The 13438-nt window shown below is 31.9% G+C and overlaps 1 protein-coding gene across 3 annotated transcripts in view; it reads right to left on the minus strand.

Moving 5' to 3' along the window:
* Nucleotides 1-462: 462 nt before the first annotated feature.
* LOC111897124 (cysteine-rich receptor-like protein kinase 10) overlaps nucleotides 463-13438 on the minus strand; it is a 32142-nt gene continuing 19166 nt past the window's right edge. For all 3 annotated transcript variants that reach the window (XM_052770377.1, XM_052770378.1, XM_052770379.1), the window contains exons 2-7: nucleotides 12298-12453; nucleotides 12036-12160; nucleotides 11200-11410; nucleotides 9100-9337; nucleotides 1179-1329; nucleotides 463-979 (exon numbers count right to left, since the gene is read on the minus strand). In XM_052770377.1, the coding sequence (XP_052626337.1) occupies nucleotides 602-979; nucleotides 1179-1329; nucleotides 9100-9337; nucleotides 11200-11410; nucleotides 12036-12160; nucleotides 12298-12453 (1259 nt within the window). In that variant the 3' untranslated portion in view covers nucleotides 463-601. The remainder of the gene's footprint in view (nucleotides 980-1178; nucleotides 1330-9099; nucleotides 9338-11199; nucleotides 11411-12035; nucleotides 12161-12297; nucleotides 12454-13438) is intronic.

Below are 13438 nucleotides of genomic sequence, written 5' to 3' on the forward strand. Positions count from 1 at the left end.
CCTTCACATGTGTTGGAACGAGTTGGATCATGTGTGTAGTACAGGTTTGAGTTTCCACTGAAATTGTGTGGGATTCGTAACACATTCCACATGTGCTATTTGAGAAAATATTTATGAGGTGAGGCTAGTATATACGTTTTTCCAAGTTGTCGATGATGTTATCTAACTCATAGATAAGTCAACTCAAATATTGGAATGCAAAATGAAGAAGCTTTTTTGGAAAGAGATATATTTGTTCATCAGATAAAGGGAATTTGCACCCTATATTCCATGTAGACTCATTCACATATGTGCATACTGGAGTTTCGTTCTTCCATGTTGTAGGGGGCATATGGGTCTACGATAGGGGTTGAAAGGATGTAATCAAAAACCAAACATGAGGTATCAGATTCACTTTTTTTATCTACATATATGAGTTGTGTTGTACATACTATGATAGGTGCCTTAGTCGAAGCCAAGAAGTAGGAAGTAGGAAATTAAAACTAAAGTTTTATGGTAAATATTACATCCAAGTTTAAACTAGCAAGTTCAAAATAGTAGCCTTAATGAAAATGAAACAAAGAAGAAATATATGTAACCATATCAAGTGCAATGTAAAAACTTATCTAGGAATGATCTCGGATATTGAAACATCATTTACTGAAACTTGAGATGATCTTGATTTTGATTTTGATATTTGAGGTTTTCCAAAACCACTACTTCCTGAATTGGATGAACTGAATTCCTTAAGAAGTGGCATTTCAGGATCAATGGTACTATGCATGAAAAAAGCAGGTTCTAATGGTAAGGGAAGCGTGAGAGAGAAGCTATTAAGCATAAGAACAACTGAAGCCATGGTTGGCCTATCGATAACATTTTCTTGGACACATAATAACCCAATGTGTATACTTCTAATGACGTCACGCAATGAACCCGATCCTGTTTTCAATGTGGCATCTATTATATCTGCCACCGTCCCATTTCGCCAACTTTTCCATGCCTAAAACACATCCAAAAAGTTGTTAACATTATGATTTGTACAACTTTTCAATCCTAAAAATAACAAAGTAAGAAATTCTTCCGAAAAACTAACAATTCATAAAAAATAAGTGTAATGTTTTGTATCTCTTTTATTAATAAAATTGTACTATTTTAAATATTTTAATCTTTAGTTATGTTGTGAAAAGGTGGATACTTACAAAGCTCAGAAGGTCTTCAACGTTATCTCCACTCCGAAAGCATTGGTTTTTTTGACCTGTTACCATCTCGAGTACTAATACTCCAAAACTAAACACATCCGACTTCACTGAAAATTGTCCATGCATGGCATATTCAGGTGCCATGTAACCGCTATATATAAGAGAAGAGTGAATGAGAAAAAAAAAATTAGTATTTGCATACATTATTAGAAAAAAAACTTAATTTTGTCGGAATCCATCACTAATGGATTTATAGAAAATTTCAATGGAATTTTTTATATCGGCAAAAGCCTTGTGGGTAATTCTTTATGATGGATTTCCGATAGAACACACACACACACACACACACACACACACATATATATATATATATATATATATATATATATATATATATATATATATATATATATATATATATATATATATATCCTCTTTAATACATGAGCCACTTGTCAGACTTTCATTCAACTTGTCAAATGTCATTTTGTAGTTATTTTGATTTTTTTTTCACATGCCATTTTATGAGTTTTTATATTTTATTAAATTCTACATATGTAATAATTACAATAAATTTAGTAATAAATGGATATCAATGTCATTAATAAACTACCCTTTTAATTTGAAATTTCTCAAAAGCGCATTACTTTTTTTTGTTTATTTATTTAAATTATCTGTTTAAATTTAAAAGATAAAAATTATTTCCATTATGATAATTTATTTTTTTTTATTTTTTTTAAAATTCAAAGTTCTCAAATATTTAGATATTTATATTTAATATTTTTTAAATTCACTCATGTAATAAAAGAGTTTCACAACTATATATATATATATATATATATATATATATATATATATATATATATATATATATATATATACCCTTAAGGGTATATAAGCTTAGGTACCAAACGCAATGTACTACGTCGTTTTGTATCATATATATATATATATATATATATATATATATATATATATATATATATATATATATATATATATACATTGTAATTGTCCAATATTCTTATAATTAAACTTCTAACTTAATTTACTTCCAATATTTTTATAAATTTCATATTTATCTTCCTCTTAAATAATTTTCATTTTCAACTATAATATATATAACCTAGTAGGTGTTCGACAAAAAGATATGATGTAAGAGGAAGATAATTGTGAAATTTTGAAAGTCTTGAAAGTAAATCAAGTTAGAGATTGAAGTTTAAGAACATTATAATGAATATATCAATCAAACGACATATTATGATGAGTTTGGGTACCTAAGTTTATATACCCTTAAGGGTATATTCACTTTTCTCATATATATATATATATATATATATATATATATATATATATATATATATATATTATATCTCTGCAAAACGTAAAGGTGTTCATATTACAAATCTTACTAGAACTGCTCGTTTTTTATCAGAAGCTTGTGATTTGGTTTTTGATGTTGCAAGCAGAGGAAAATAATTCTTAATTGTTGGCACTAAAAATAAAGAAGCTGATTTAGTAGCATGGGCTGCAATAAGGGCTCGATGTCATTATGCTAAAAAAAATGGCTCGGTGGTATGTTAACGAATTGGTCCACTACAGAAACAAGACTTCATAAGTTTAGAGACTTGAGAACCGAACAAAAAACAGGGTGGCTCGACCGTCTTCCGAAAAAAGATGCGGCTATGTTGAAAAGACAATTATCTCATTTACAAACATATCTAGACAGGATTATCAGATTATAGATTATCATTTATGTTAACCTCTAGTTAAATTCCAGAAAAGGTCTTACGAATACAAACGGAATACGGTGTATGTAAAACACCTTGTGTCAATCGGCGACAACCGTATGGATCAAGTCAAGTAGTGTAGTGATTCACACGGTTCTCACAAAGACCAAGTATATTGGGTGAAAATTTAAATTCATATTTTGTTTTTACTTTATTTAAGATTTAAGACAATAAAAATTTAAGATTTAAGAGAATAAAAATCCTTCTTCTTTTTTCTTTTCATTAGTCAACCATATATATATATATATATATATATATATATATATATATATATATATATATATATATATATATATATATATATATATATATATATATATATATATATATATATATATATATATATATATAGAGAGAGAGAGAGAGAGAGTGTGTGAGAGAGAGAGAGAACGACCATTTGGTATTTTTTTTTATTCCGACTGACAACTTCTTTTTGTGTTTTCTCTTCATGTTTTTTTCAAACTTTATACCACGGTTTTTTTCTTCGCAATTTTAGACATGCATCTTATTTTCACTTCATGTTTTTTTGCATCATGTTTTTTCGCAACTTTTTCCCATTCCGAGGGTCATCTTTATTACACACATACGCATACACTAAGGGCATTTCCAACCCACCCCCAAACTCTATTTCTTCCCTCATTCTTTTCCAACTCTACCTCATTTTCACCTACATTTTTGGAGATATGAACAGTATTCCTTCATAGATGGAGGAATACTATTCATATCTCGATAAATGGAAGTGAAGTTTGGTTTTCAATTTTAGTCCCTCTCATTTTTATTTTATACATTTCTAACTTATTTTATCTATTAATTATAATTTTAATGCAATATTTAATATTTATAATATCATGTTATATATTAATTTATATTAATTAATCATAAATATAGAGTATAATTAGTAAAGAGGTGTATTTGACAATATATATAAGTTAAAAAAATGGAATATTCTAGGAATATAGTTTTTGGGGTAAAAAAAATGGGTAGAAAATGGAGTGGGAGATGAAACGCTATTTACTCTATTTTTTACTCCATTTATGGGGGAAAATGGAGATAGGTTGGAGATGGTCTAACATCATAGTTATATTTAGTAATTAAAATACGTAATAATAACAATCGTAGGAATAGCAACGGAAAAGTGTTAGTTTAACGAGGATTATTTGGCAATTTTCAATGAAATACCGACATATGTTTAAAATGATAATAAATTTTTTTTTTGTAATAGTTCGGAAATCCTTGGTAATTTCCGACGGAATATAGACAGAATATATAAAATAAATAAATTAAAAAATACGTCAGAATTCGGTCAATAATTGCCAACGGAGATATTCCTTAGGTAAATTTCGTAGGAGAAAATACATCTTTATATTCGTCCGGATCAATGAAAGGTTACAACCAAACAGAATAACTAACAGAGGTGCAGAAAAGATTCCACCATTTTACTTATGTTGAATTCGATTAAAACAAAAAGAAAGCTATAATACTAATATAAACGACAAAGCAAAATTGAAAAACTAAACTGCACAATCGTGTGGTCCTAAACTGGTGGCAACTAAGCCGCTTATTCCTTTTGACAAGGTCAACTAAGAGACCAACTCATAATTACTTTTCCCACGTACTTCCCCTTAATTCTGAACTTTGTCCTCAAGCCTTAAAATTCCCAAAGGATCCCTCATTTCTATAAAATTGTCATTGTGCTTGCTCTTCCCATGAAAAAACAGGTTTTGCATAAGGGCTATAGCTGATTTGTTGTCTACATACATCCTGAAACATTCTTCTTTCTAACTGGTCAACTCTTTTAGAAGACTCCTTAACCAAAGTGCTTGGCAAGTTGTCGCATTTGCTGCCATAAACTCTGACTCGCAAGAAGATAGAGCCAAAGTGTGTTGTTTGTAGAACGACCATCTGATTGGATTTCCAGATAGATAGAAAACCATTCATGTTGTACCCTTTCTACCATCAATATCCATTCCTTAACTACTATCGCTGAATCAAATAAGCTTTCTATCACCACCTTTCTTATACATTAAGCCAAAGTTGGTTGTCCCCTTTATGTACCTTAAAATATGTTTGACTGCCTTGAGATGACTCTCCTTTGGTGACTCTATGTATCTGTTTACTACTCCAACTGAGTAGCTCATATCCGTTCTTGAGTGAATGATGTAACGGAGGCTGCCAATGAGGCGTCGGTAGTCGACGACATTGACTGGTACTACATCTTCATCTTTCGTTAGAGCGAGCCTTGGTTCCACTGGTATTCCGATGGGTTACAATCCGCCATACCTGCTATTTGTAATATGTTCTTAGCATACCCGGTTTGGCTAATTGTGATACCATCTTTGTCTTGCTGGACTTCTATTCCCAGGTAGCAGGATAAAGTTTCCAAATCACTAATGTCAAAGATCTTTAGCATCCACCTTTTGAACTCAGCCACCAGCTCCTTACTTGTACATGTCATGATTAATTCGTCTACATAATCACCAATAATCAAGGTGTTGTTTGACTTCTGGAGCTTGTATAAGACATATTCCTGTGGGTGTCTTTGAAATCCCATCTCTTCCAAGGTCTTGTCAAGTCATTCATTCCAAGCTCTTGGAGCTTGACGCAAACCATATAGTGCCTTGTTAAGCTTGTAGACCATGTTTTCTTTTCCTTCAATGACAAAACCCATTGGTTGGGTAACATACACCTCTTCCTATAGGATTTCGTTCAAGAACGAAGATTTTACATCCAAGTGATGGTCTCTCCACCCTTCACTTGCTGCTAATGCCAATAACATACAAATTGTTTCCAAACAAGCCATTGGTGCAAAGGCCTCATCAAAATTGACACATTTTTGTTGTACGTAGCCCTTTGCAACAATTCTTGCTTTGTATTTTGTGACTCTCCCTTATGCATTCTTCTTCAATTTGAATACCAACTTCATCCTATTGCCTTTTGACCTTTTGGAAAGTGAGTTAACTTCCATGTATTGTTGTTTTCAACCGATTCCAGGTCTTGTTCCATTGCATTTCTCCAATCCTTATCAGTTGAAGCATCTTCATAGGTAGTGGGTTCTTCACCTACATACATCAGAATTTTTGAATCGTCTTCCAGCTCCTATGTTTCATTGTAGATATATGTCAAGGCTCTAAATCCTCGAACAGGTGTGTCGCCGTATGATGTTTTGTCTACGAGTTCTTCTGATGATGGCATCATAGAGTCTCCAAGGCTAATTAGGATTTCGCTCACGAGAGGCGATTAATCATACCATGTTGATGATGGCTGATCTCCACCGGATGGTAAAATAGGGCTTCCGCTTTTTCCTAATACTGGATTGAATTCCTACACCCTATTTTGGGCTATTCCTCTACTCATAAATCTGACCCAAAAATTGCTTAGAATTCGGCCTTCAAAATGGACCTTATCCCAATCCCATTCTCTTTTTTCTTTGAATACCAAATCTCTTGCTACATATATTCTATTTCGTTTAGGTCAATATAGTCGGAACGCCTTGCTTCCTTCTTTGTTTCCCAGATACATCATTCGTTCACTTCTATCACCCAAGTTTGGGACTTTGTTAGTTGGTATCTTTGCATGAGCAACGTAACCAAATACCTTAAAATGCTCCAGAGTTGGCTTCTTCCCTTGTAAAACTTTATATGGGGTCATATCTTTCACTCCTCTTATTGGGAATTGATTGAGAATTTTACAGCATGGCGAACAACTTCTCCCCATAATGTTTCTGGAACATTCATGGCCTTCAATAAAGATCTTGTGGCTTCAAGGATTGTTGTATTTCTGCGTTCTACTACCCCGTTATGTTGTGGGGAGTAGGGTGTTGTCAGCTAACTCTTAATTCCTTCCTTTCTGCAATAACCAATGAATTCATTGGATGTGAATTCACCTCCTCGGTCTATACGTAGTGTTTTCAGCTTGTGTTTCCCTTCACTTTCGACCAAAGACTTGAATCTCTTGAAAGCAGAGAAGGCTTCATTTTTGGTTTTGATCATCGATACCCACATGTATCTACAATAGTTGTCTACAATGAGAAGGAAGTATCCATTTCCTGCTAGAGCTTGGGATGTTATAGGTCCATATAAGTCATCATGTACCAGTTCAAGTGGAGAACTAGCTCGCCACTATGCTTCTTTCGAGAACGGATATCGAGTCTATTTGGCAACTAGACATCCCTCACAAATCTATGTGGGATGGTGAATTTTCGGCACTCCCCACACTAGATCCTTTTCAACCATAGACTCGATGACACGGAAGTTCACATGACCCAATCTTGAGTTCCATAGCCATGCAGTATCATCTAGGCTCGCACTAAGACACACAGGTTGTGTTGTATGTAAAACAATCTTATACAACCTGTTCTTTAAACATTGTACCTTCATTGTCAACCGGTTGCCTGCATCATGGACCCTTAAAACTTCATGAAGCATCTCGATCTTGTATCCCACTTCTATGATCTATCCTAAGCAAAGTATATTAGTTTGCAAATCTGGGATGTATTATACTTCATAGATAACTTGTTGCTCTCCATTTTTACATTCCAAGGGAATTGTATCTCTTCTTTTGATCTGAACTTTGGACCCATCCTCGAATCGTACTTTCCATGTTACTCTTTCATCAAGTTCTGCAAAGTAATCTCACACCCCCGTCATGTGATTGCTTGCACCATTATCCAAGTACCATGTATCCTTCTTATTCCCTTTTGTTGCTGAGAAAACTTTATATTTATTGAGCAATACCCAGTCATCTGTATCTTCACCCCCATATAGTTAACATAAGAGCATGTTCCTCTTCCTATACCTATGTGAGATTAACATCAACTTCCTTCCTCTTGGGATTCGGGCGCTCTGATGCAAAATGCCCAAACAAGTCACAGTCGAAGCACTTTATGTGACTCTTGTCTCTTCCCTTTCCTTGACTATTGTTTGTATCCAGTGAAGGTTGGTGATTGCCTCGACCTCCTGTACCCCTTGAGCCTCTTCTTCTATAGTAGCTTCATCAACCTCCCCTCTCACTGTGAGACGAGCCACGACCTCTTCCAGTCGAACTAGTAAAGCCTTTATTTGATTTTTGACCTATTTTCCGTTCAGATCGAGTGAGCAACAAACCCGCTACAACATTAGTGTTTTCACTACAAACTTTCAACCGGTCCTCATAAGCTTTGAGTGTTCCTATAGCTTTTTCAATTGGAATCGTATCCAAATCTGAATACTGTTCAATCGAGGCCACAAGTTGTAGATACTTTTCAGGGACAAAATCAAGCATTTTGCTCACCAAAGTACTATCTTCTATTGTTGCACCAAGGATGATGTATTTTGAGTTTATCCTACTCAACTTTCATAAGAAATCATCTACAAAATCTCCTTATTTCATCTTCAGTGCATCAAGCTCACTTTTGAGTGTGTGAAATCTCTCATTTTGCACTCGATTTGCACCCAGGTATCGAATTCTCAATGATTCCCACACTTTTTTGTAGTTTTCATCTTGGATACCTGCATGAGAATATCCTTTGGTATTTCTTGGAAGATGTAGGCTCATTCCATCTTATTATACTTCTCTTCCACAGTCACTCCAGCTGTTGGTTCTATAGATTCCAAAACACCTTGAGCATCTATAATGGCCTCCATCTTGATTGCCCATGTGGTATAGTTTGCTGAAGTCAGCAGTGGACACTCTATTGTTATCTTTTGTGACCTGCTAGCTAGAACCCATCATGTTATTGTATTTAATGGATTTGGGCATAAACTAGAAAGATCTGGTACCAAGTGTTGGTTCAGGCCCTTTGTCTGGATCAATAAAAGGTTGCACCCAAACAGAGTAAGTAACAGAGGTGCAGAAAAAATTCCACCTTTTTCTGATTGTTGAATTCGTTTAAAACAAAAAGAAAGCTACAATACTTAAATAAAGGACAAAGCAAAACTAAAAAAGTAAATTGCAACAATTGTGTGCTCCTAAAAAGGTGGCAACTAAGCCACTTATTCCTATTGACAGGGTCAACTAAGAGATCAAGTCAGAATTATTGTTCCCATAATGTAGTCATAAAAATAGATGACCTATTTGTTGATGGGGTTTAAAGCAGAAAAGAAAAAAATTATAAAGCTGGTGTGTTTAATTTCATATAAATAAAGTGTACTTACTAGGTTCCGACAATTCGACTAGTGTCCCCTTGAGTTTCTTCAGGTTTAAACAGTCTGGCCATCCCAAAATCTGCAATTTTAGGAATCATTTCTGCATCTAACAAAATATTACTAGCTTTCATATCACGGTGAATTATCCTTAAACGAGAATCTTCATGAAGGTATAAAAGCCCCTTGGCAATGCCTTTGATGATCTTGTATCTCTTTTCCCAATCAAGAAGTGTGCGTTTAGTTGGATCTACAAGTGTCATCATATATTAGAGATTATATATTAACTATATTCATAACGCTAAAATTACAAAATTGTTGTAAAGCAATTGATAAACACTATAGACTAAGGATAAGCTCTTATTATAGCATAGAAAATTGCTTAAACTATGTTACAATTATTCATTGCTAAAAACTCTCATATTCGATATCCTAAACTCGATATTTAGATATAGTAATGTACTTATAGTCTTACTCGATCTCTAATTACCATATAGAGGTATCATTGCTTGAACCATAAGAAACCTATACTGACTTAAACACTAAGCAACTTCCAAGGATTCATTTTTGCACAAGGATCGACACTCCTATACTTCATCGTGTAAGGAATGGTATTATTGGAAGTTATCTAACATTACATCATCTCTCATCCATGTAAAATTAGTGAAAATTATATATATATATATATATATATATATATATAGAGAGAGAGAGAGAGAGACAGACAGACAGAGAAAGAGAGAGAAGGGTAAGTTCAATTGAGAAAATAAAAAAATATTGAAAATAAGGGAATCATTCTTAGTCAGTCATTTATTGTTGCCGCAAAACTCTCCATCGTACCGGCAGAAAGGGAAATGATTACACATGTGTTTTCCAGCCAAATGTTTCCTTAAACTATGTTAATCATTACCTTAATATATACAAAAATATTGTTTTTTTATTATTTTATTTTATTTTTAAGGAGCTATTTTTATCGAAAAACTATTTTGAAATACCAAAATTCAAAATTTTGTATTCTCAATAAATCTATAGTTTTTAGATAAAATAAAAGTTTTATTATTTATAGTTTCAATTCTCGTTATTCATAAGTGAATAAAAATATATCAGATCTTTATTAAGTACATGCATTAATCACTTATAAATAAAAAGTATGCTTAAGTGTTTTTTACAGTTTAAGTATCATTCATATATGAATATAACATGTAATATGCTTTTTACAGTTTATATTACTCTTGTCGCATTTTATATTCACATATCAATAAAACGTACGCTTGCACTTCTCACAAATTATATTCATATATGAATAACTCATTGATGACAATTTTGTGACAGTTAATTTGTTATTCATATATGAATAAGGAATTTGAATTTTCAAATCAATTTGTCTTTTATTAGCATACTACTTATTCATATATTAATAGAACATATGATGAGAGCTAATACACATTATATATATATATATATATATATATATATATATATATATATATATATATATATATATATATATATATATATAACATGAAAGATAATGTAAAAAAAATATATTTTAGGTAAAAAAAATTATTATGTGTTATATTAATATAGGAATGATATTTAAACTAAAAAAAATAAGAATACATTTTATTACTAAGTGAATAAAAAATATACTGCAATAAAAATCTGATACATTTTTATTCATTTATGAATAACGATAGCTGAAACTATAAAGAACAATAAATTTTTTATTTTATCATAAAATTATATCAATATAGATGTATATTTATAGAAAATAAAAATTTTGAATTTTGATATATTTAAAGAAATTTTTCGATAAAAATAGCTCTTTAAAAATTAAAAAAAAAAACAAAACAAAAAAAAGTATGTTTTTATATATATTAAAGTAACAATTAACGAAGTTTAAATAAACATGTTTGGTTTGAAAGCACTTGTGTATCCCTTATCTCATTCTTAATATTTATATTTTTCTCAATTGAACCATCTTCTGTGTGTGTGTGTGTGTGTCTATATATATATATATATATATATATATATATATATATATATATATATATATATATATATATATATATATATATATATATATATATATATATATATAAACGTAATTACCAAATATAAATTGATCGAGACTTGCATTTGGCAAGTACTCGTAAATGAGAAGTCGTTCACTCCCTTCTATGCTGAAACCAAGTAGTCTAACCAAATTACGATGTTGAAGTTTTGCAACTAGCAAAACCTCATTCTTGAATTCCACGTCACCTTGCCCAGAATCCCTTCCTAGCCTCTTTACGGCAACTTCCTGTCCATCTCCAAGCTTACCCTAAATATTAAAAGATATCATATATTAACATGTAAGTAATGGAGTCCACATATTAGAAAGATAGGTCACTTGACCTACCTTATTATTTTATTTGAATTATAAGAGGTATAAAGAAATGAAAACTGTGACCTATCTTAATTATGTTTAGTGAACTAACATATGTTTTGGCAAAAGAAAATATGTATAAATTAAGATTTTTAAAGGTTATATTTTATATTCCAATAGCCCAAATAAATAATATTTGTAAGGTAGAGGTGAACAAACATCAGTTTTAACCGAATTAAGTTTTTTTTTTAAACCAATTCGGTTTTTTACTACTTGTTTTTTTTTATATATTTGTTTATGTTTCAAAAGGTATTAATGATGATATAATTGTCAAACTATATCAATATATATATCCATCAGGTACAGTTGTAATAACCTTAATTTTTTATTTTTTTTGTTTATACGATCTGATGTGACCTGAACTCGCAACTAGTATGTTTTTTTCTATCTATATCATTTAAATAATGAACCATGTCGTTTTACGTTTTAGAGTTTTAGAGTCGCTGCTGCATGTAAGTAATATATAGCAAGATTCTCATATTTTGAAATGTAAGTACAAGATCTTATTGGGTATATATACCTTGTAAACTACACCAAATCCACCTCTTCCAAGCTTATTCTCTTCAGAGAAGTCATTGGTTGCTGCTCTCACCAGGTTAAAGTTGTATTGCAAAGCATCAGCGGTGCCAATATCCATCGTTCCAGCTAGTATTTAGAGGAACAAAAATTAGAGATAGGATTAGTTTCAGCATGTTAATGTCGTAGTTAATACTTTAATATTTTAAACAAGGGGTCTGTTATTTTTGTCGCAATAAGTTTTAGGATGTGAAATTGAAACATACTCTCACTATTTTCAAGCGGCGGAAGTGGCGGCTGCAGGATTTGCTTTTTCTTTCTTTTTAATGCTATGAAGATGCATATCGAGCCAATTATTGTGGCAGTGCCGATTGTTACAAGAACAATTATTAGGACGGTGCGTGTCGTGTTACTCTTTTTCCCTGCAAAATAGAAAGTGTTACCAAAAAGTAGTTGTGTTCAAAGTTCGAAACATATAAATAAAAAATAATTAGTTGAAAACTTTACTAAAAGTAATCAACTTCATTTCAACAGTAGGATATATGTAACAAGTTTACGATTGAATTTAAGGAGACTGTTTGTTTAGAACAGCCACAATGATTTATAAAACGAAAACCTAGCAATACAAAACTGGCAAAAACCTGGAAGAAAGAAGAACAAATATGGAAACTTTTTTCACCATGATGAAATAAAATTTGACTAGGTATAAGCATGATGCCCTTGTCGAAACTATACGTGTGAAGTTAGAAAGACTATCGCAGAGGCGAAAGAGGAGGTTCTCTATGGATTTTTTATGTTAGATCTGGAACTATAAAGATCCAGATCTTGGTGATGATACCGACATTGTGGTGGAATAATAATATGCATTTATCTTCGTGATGGAGTTCACATAAATAGAGGGAGTTGGTTTCATAAGACTCCTAGTATGGTCGCTAAACTAGTAATTTGATACTTATAAAAAGCCACTCCCGATCAAGGCATTTTCCATATGGTGGACCGATGTATTGATTTTATGGAGTTTTGTGATGAGATCGGTTCATATGTGCTTTTACAAACCAACAATGAACACATTACCTCGTTATGTTATGAGATGCATTGATTTCTTGCGAATAAAGAAACAATAGACCATGTATCACTCTTCATCTAAAGTAGAATACATAGCAATGGATACTATAACAAGTGAGATATTATGGCTATGAAAATATTTATGTGACCTTTATATAGAAAATCCATAGCCCAAAAAGTGATTTAGTAAATATGAAGTAGTTAATAATATTGACTAAAAACACTATCAACTCAAATGGTGGTTTAAGGGTGACTTTAGATGACAATAATACTTTTTTAGAAAGAAATACTAGAAAATTTTGGCTTATAAGCAGGGACGGACACATGATTTTACAGTAGAGG

The sequence above is a fragment of the Lactuca sativa genome, chromosome 4 (assembly GCF_002870075.4).
Source record: "Lactuca sativa cultivar Salinas chromosome 4, Lsat_Salinas_v11, whole genome shotgun sequence".
Taxonomy (NCBI): Eukaryota; Viridiplantae; Streptophyta; class Magnoliopsida; order Asterales; family Asteraceae; genus Lactuca; species Lactuca sativa.